The sequence below is a fragment of the Salmo salar genome, chromosome 16 (genome assembly GCF_965601325.2).
Source record: "Salmo salar chromosome 16, fSalSal1, whole genome shotgun sequence".
NCBI lineage: Eukaryota > Metazoa > Chordata > Actinopteri > Salmoniformes > Salmonidae > Salmo > Salmo salar.
In genome coordinates this window covers 82,569,314-82,576,198 of record NC_138306.1, presented here as the reverse complement: position 1 = coordinate 82,576,198, position 6,885 = coordinate 82,569,314, and the positions used below count along the sequence as shown (strand labels likewise).

The 6,885-nt window shown below is 43.6% G+C and overlaps 1 protein-coding gene across 1 annotated transcript in view; it reads right to left on the bottom strand.

The window, feature by feature from the left end:
• LOC106574841 (Krueppel-like factor 7) overlaps window positions 1-6,885 on the bottom strand; it is a 52,261-nt gene that overhangs the window by 4,448 nt on the left and 40,928 nt on the right. The window contains exon 3 of the mRNA XM_082963038.1: window positions 4,647-4,770. Within this exon, the coding sequence (XP_082819164.1) occupies window positions 4,647-4,770 (124 nt within the window). The remainder of the gene's footprint in view (window positions 1-4,646; window positions 4,771-6,885) is intronic.

Genomic DNA, 6,885 nt, shown 5'->3' with positions numbered 1-6,885 from the left:
TTAAACATGTATGACTAATTCATAATCAACATTTCAATCAAGATGTTCAACAGGGCCGGTAATGACTGCAGCTGCATTATGAATAGGAATGGAAGCTGCAGATGAATCTGTTGAACCAGTGGTGGAAAAGCAACACAAACAGCGTTTGCTCTACCATTAAGGCACAATTAGTTGAGCTGTCTGCATGTATAAGAAATGCACACAAACAATATCAGAACTAAATTAGTAGAACATATTGAAATTGGACTCATATATTTGTTCGAGACCAAAGTCAACAGAGTAAAACATGAAATCACATTATGTACCAAATATGAATATTTTATTCGATCATATTCATAACTTTTTCTTCTTTACTTTCCTCATTGCTACAAATAAGGACATATTTATGTCTGACTCATACGTCTGGATGAATGGAGATGTTGGACACACAGGTCCCTGTCTGACTCATACGTCTGGATGAATGGAGATGTTGGACACACAGGTCCCTGTCTGACTCATACGTCTGGATGAATGGAGATGTTGGACACACACAGGTCCCTGTCTGACTCATACGTCTGGATGAATGGAGATGTTGGACACACAGGTCCCTGTCTGACTCATACGTCTGGATGAATGGAGATGTTGGACACACAGGTCCCTGTCTGACTCATACGTCTGGATGAATGGAGATGTTGGACACACAGGTCCCTGTCTGACTCATACGTCTGGATGAATGGAGATGTTGGACACACACAGGTCCCTGTCTGACTCATACGTCTGGATGAATGGAGATGTTGGACACACAGGTCCCTGTCTGACTCATACGTCTGGATGAATGGAGATGTTGGACACACAGGTCCCTGTCTGACTCATACGTCTGGATGAATGGAGATGTTGGACACACACAGGTCCCTGTCTGACTCATACGTCTGGATGAATGGAGATGTTGGACACACAGGTCCCTGTCTGACTCATACGTCTGGATGAATGGAGATGTTGGACACACACAGGTCCCTGTCTGACTCATACGTCTGGATGAATGGAGATGTTGGACACACACAGGTCCCTGTCTGACTCATACGTCTGGATGAATGGAGATGTTGGACACACACAGGTCCCTGTCTGACTCATACGTCTGGATGAATGGAGATGTTGGACACACAGGTCCCTGTCTGACTCATACGTCTGGATGAATGGAGATGTTGGACACACAGGTCCCTGTCTGACTCATACGTCTGGATGAATGGAGATGTTGGACACACAGGTCCCTGTCTGACTCATACGTCTGGATGAATGGAGATGTTGGACACACACAGGTCCCTGTCTGACTCATACGTCTGGATGAATGGAGATGTTGGACACACAGGTCCCTGTCTGACTCATACGTCTGGATGAATGGAGATGTTGGACACACAGGTCCCTGTCTGACTCATACGTCTGGATGAATGGAGATGTTGGACACACACAGGTCCCTGTCTGACTCATACGTCTGGATGAATGGAGATGTTGGACACACAGGTCCCTGTCTGACTCATACGTCTGGATGAATGGAGATGTTGGACACACAGGTCCCTGTCTGACTCATACGTCTGGATGAATGGAGATGTTGGACACACAGGTCCCTGTCTGACTCATACGTCTGGATGAATGGAGATGTTGGACACACAGGTTCCTGTCTGACTCATACATCTGGATGAATGGAGATGTTGGACACACAGGTCCCTGTCTGACTCATACGTCTGGATGAATGGAGATGTTGGACACACACAGGACAGGGAGGTGAGGTGACACACAGATGAGGTGTTGTTGTGAACATCAACATACTGTATTACTGTACAGCTAAGACAAGATGAGGTAAACACTGGTGCCCCAAGCTCCTCTCACGTTGTCATGGTAATATAGTCTCCTATAGACAACAGTATAACCTGAGGGTTCTGAACAGTTGTCATGGTAATATAGTCTCCAATAAAAAAAGTATAACCTGAGGGTTCTGAACAGTTGTCATGGTAATATAGGCTCCTATAGACAACAGTATAACCTGAGGGTTCTGAACAGTTGTCATGGTAATATAGTCTCCTATAGACAACAGTATAACCTGAGGGTTCTGAACAGTTGTCATGGTAATATAGGCTCCTATAGACAACATTATAACCTGAGGGTTCTGAACAGTTGTCATGGTAATATAGTCTCCTATAGACAACAGTATAACCTGAGGGTTCTGAACAGTTGTCATGGTAATATAGGCTCCTTGAGACAACAGTATAACCTGAGGATTCTGAACAGTTGTCATTGTAATATAGTCTCCTATAGACAACCGTATAACCTGAGGATTCTGAACAGTTGTCATGGTAATATAGGCTCCTTGAGACAACAGTATAACCTGAGGGTTCTGAACAGTTGTCATGGTAATATAGGCTCCTTGAGACAACAGTATAACCTGAGGGTTCTGAACAGTTGTCATGGTAATATAGGCTCCTTGAGACAACAGTATAACCTGAGGGTTCTGAATAGTTGTCATGGTAATATAGGCTCCTATAGACAACAGTATAACCTGAGGGTTCTGAACAGTTGTCATGGTAATATAGGCTCCTATAGACAACAGTATAACCTGAGGGTTCTGAACAGTTGTCATGGTAATATAGGCTCCTATAGACAACAGTATAACCTGAGGGTTCTGAACAGTTGTCATGGTAATATAGGCTCCTATAGACAACAGTATAACCTGAGGACTCTGAACAGTTGTCATGGTAATATAGGCTCCTATAGACAACAGTATAACCTGAGGACTCTGAACAGTTGTCATGGTAATATAGGCTCCTATAGACAACAGTATAACCTGAGGATTCTGAACAGTTGTCATGGTAATATAGGCTCCTATAGACAGCAGTGTAACCTGAGGATTCTAAACAGTTGTCATGGTAATATAGGCTCCTATAGACAACAGTATAACCTGAGGGTTCTGAACAGTTGTCATGGTAATATAGGCTCCTATAGACAACAGTATAACCTGAGGGTTCTGAACAGTTGTCATGGTAATATAGGCTCCTATAGACAACAGTATAACCTGAGGATTCTGAACAGTTGTCATGGTAATATAGGCTCCTATAGACAACAGTATAACCTGAGGGTTCTGAACAGTTGTCATGGTAATATAGGCTCCTATAGACAACAGTATAACCTGAGGGTTCTGAACAGTTGTCATGGTAATATAGGCTCCTATAGACAACAGTATAACCTGAGGGTTCTGAACAGTTGTCATGGTAATATAGTCTCCTATAGACAACAGTATAACCTGAGGGTTCTGAACAGTTGTCATGGTAATATAGGCTCCTATAGACAACAGTATAACCTGAGGGTTCTGAACAGTTGTCATGGTAATATAGGCTCCTATAGACAACAGTGTAACCTGAGGGTTCTGAACAGTTGTCATGGTAATATAGGCTCCTATAGACAACAGTATAACCTGAGGGTTCTGAACAGTTGTCATGGTAATATAGGCTCCTATAGACAACAGTATAACCTGAGGGTTCTGAACAGTTGTCATGGTAATATAGGCTCCTATAGACAACAGTATAACCTGAGGGTTCTGAACAGTTGTCATGGTGATTTAGGCTCCTATAGACAACAGTATAACCTGAGGATTCTGAACAGTTGTCATGGTAATATAGGCTCCTATAGACAACAGTATAACCTGAGGGTTCTGAACAGTTGTCATGGTAATATAGGCTCCTATAGACAACAGTATAACCTGAGGGTTCTGAACAGTTGTCATGGTAATATAGGCTCCTATAGACAACATTATAACCTGAGGGTTCTGAACAGTTGTCATGGTAATATAGGCTCCTATAGACAACAGTATAACCTGAGGGTTCTGAACAGTTGTCATGGTAATATAGGCTCCTATAGACAACATTATAACCTGAGGGTTCTGAACAGTTGTCATGGTAATATAGGCTCCTATAGACAACATTATAACCTGAGGGTTCTGAACAGTTGTCATGGTAATATAGGCTCCTATAGACAACAGTATAACCTGAGGGTTCTGAACAGTTGTCATGGTAATATAGGCTCCTATAGACAACATTATAACCTGAGGGTTCTGAACAGTTGGACAGTGGATCTGTGTTTGTGTTTTTACTCTGCTTCTGTTGTTTTTCTACATTTCTGTAAGTCTTTACATTTCTTAAGGACTGGAAGACTAGCTCTTGGTGGGCTAAAATACATCCTTATAAAAACCAATCAAACAGGTGGGAGCAGAATGCAAACACATAGGAATTTAGATGGGACCCTGCAATGAATTTCTCAGTAAAGTTCATCTTTGTAGACTTTTTTTAGGCCTCTTAAGGCGTTTAAGTCCTCCCAACATGACGGGTGCCTTTCTGATCTTTATGGTCTGGACCTAACATGACTACTATATGCCCTGTACTACAGTGTTGCTTACTAGGGCTGGCTGCATCAGTCTGTTAAGTACTGTAACTGCCTTGCCAAACACTGAGCTTGAGTAACGCATGCCTCGCCTTCAGAGTCCATACACTTAACAGGCTTGTGTAGCTGTGTGTGTGTGTGTGTGTGTGTGTGTGTGTGTGTGTGTGTGTGTGTGTGTGTGTGTGTGTGTGTGTGTGTGTGTGTGTGTGTGTGTGTGTGGATGCGATTGTGTTTTGACATACCTGTCACAGTGGTCACACTTAAAAGGCTTTGCGCCCGTGTGTTTGCGGTAGTGTCTCGTCAGCTCATCGCTCCGGGCGAACCGCCACTCACAGCCCTCCCATGAGCACTTGTAGGGCTTCTCACCTGAGGACAGAAACAAACAGGAGTGTTTATTACTCATCCACCAATCACACGCATGTTTAACACTTATCCACCAATCATACGGATGGTTATAGCAAGCATCCACCAATCCCACGTATTAGAGCTTGATTATTACCACCTCGGTAAACTGATATAACCATTACAGTTTATGATGAACAGGATCGACGTTGTACAGAACAGCTGCATGGCTACATAAAATCAAACATTAACATTGGGCTCAGTCAACTAGATGGGGGGTATATTCCCATCGTACTGTTTCACGTGCAGCTAAGTTGATAGGAGACTTCCATTTAGGAGGGTGTGTGTGTCTGTAGCAGCAGACTGGCCATCTGGCATTTCGGGCAAATGCAAAATTATAATTTGTCAAATAATGGGCGTCTTAAGGAAAACATGAGCCGCTGTGTTAGAAACGCCATGGCTGATTCTGGTTCCAGTCTGCTCCTGTGTGTGTGTGTGTGTGTGTGTGTGTGTGTGTGTGTGTGTGTGTGTGTGTGTGTGTGTGTGTAGTGTGTTTTCATGGATGCGGAGGGGTTCCCAGTGGTCTCTCATCTTGCTGAACGGGCAGAAACGAAAAGGAGGAGAAGAGGAGGAGGAGAGGGGCAGAGATACTGGTGGGAGGTTTGTGTATGTGCATGTGTGTGATAATTAGGCCAGTGGTGTTGCTTAATGGGAAGTTACTCTATATTTACAATCTGCCAGCTGCCTCCCTCTCTAAGGAGATGTCACACACATCCACCAATCATCCCAACTAGACCGCATAACACAGACATCAGACTAAATACAGTCTCATAGAAACACCAGACTAAATACAGTCTCATAGAAACGCCAGACTAAATACAGTCTCACAGAGACGCCAGACTAAATACAGTCTCATAGAGACACCAGACTAAATACAGTCTCATAGAGACACCAGACTAAAATACAGTCTCATAGAGACACCAGACTAAATACAGTCTCATAGAGACACCAGACTAAATACAGTCTCATAGAAACGCCAGACTAAATACAGTCTCATAGAGACGCCAGACTAAATACAGTCTCACAGAGACGCCAGACTAAATACAGTCTCACAGAGACGCCAGACTAAATACAGTCTCAGAGACGCCAGACTAAATACAGTCTCACAGAGACGCCAGACTAAATACAGTCTCAGAGACGCCAGACTAAATACAGTCTCATAGAAACGCCAGACTAAATACAGTCTCATAGAGACGCCAGACTAAATAGTCTCATAGAGACGCCAGACTAAATAGTCTCATAGAGACGCCAGACTAAATACAGTCTCATAGAGACGCCAGACTAAATACAGTCTCATAGAGACGCCAGACTAAATACAGTCTCACTACTATAATATATATACTATTATTTAACCTATATCTATATAATATAAGTTATATAATATAACTTATATAATCTAACTTATATATATATATATATATACACACACTGCTCAAAAAAATAAAGGGAACACTTAAACAACACAATGTAACTCCAAGTCAATCACACTTCTGTGAAATCAAACTGTCCACTTAGGAAGCAACACTGATTGACAATACATTTCACATGCTGTTGTGCAAATGGAATAGACAAAAGGTGGAAATTATAGGCAATTAGCAAGACACCCCCAATAAAGGAGTGGTGACCACAGACCACTTCTCAGTTCCTATGCTTCCTGGCTGATGTTTTGGGCCCTTTTGAATGCTGGCGGTGCTTTCACTCTAGTGGTAGCATGAGACGGAGTCTACAACCCACCCAAGTGGCTCAGGTAGTGCAGCTCATCCAGGATGGCACATCAATGCGAGCTGTGGCAAGAAGGTTTGCTGTGTCTGTCAGCGTAGTGTCCAGAGCATGGAGGCGCTACCAGGAGACAGGCCAGTACATCAGGAGACGTGGAGGAGGCCGTAGGAGGGCAACTACCCAGCAGCAGGACCGCTACCTCCGCCTTTGTACAAGGAGGAGCAGGAGAAGCACTGCCAGAGCCCTGCAAAATGACCTCCAGCAGGCCACAAATGTGCATGTGTCTGCTCAAACGGTCAGAAACAGACTCCATGAGGGTGGTATGAGGGCCCGACGTCCACAGGTGGGGGTTGTGCTTAC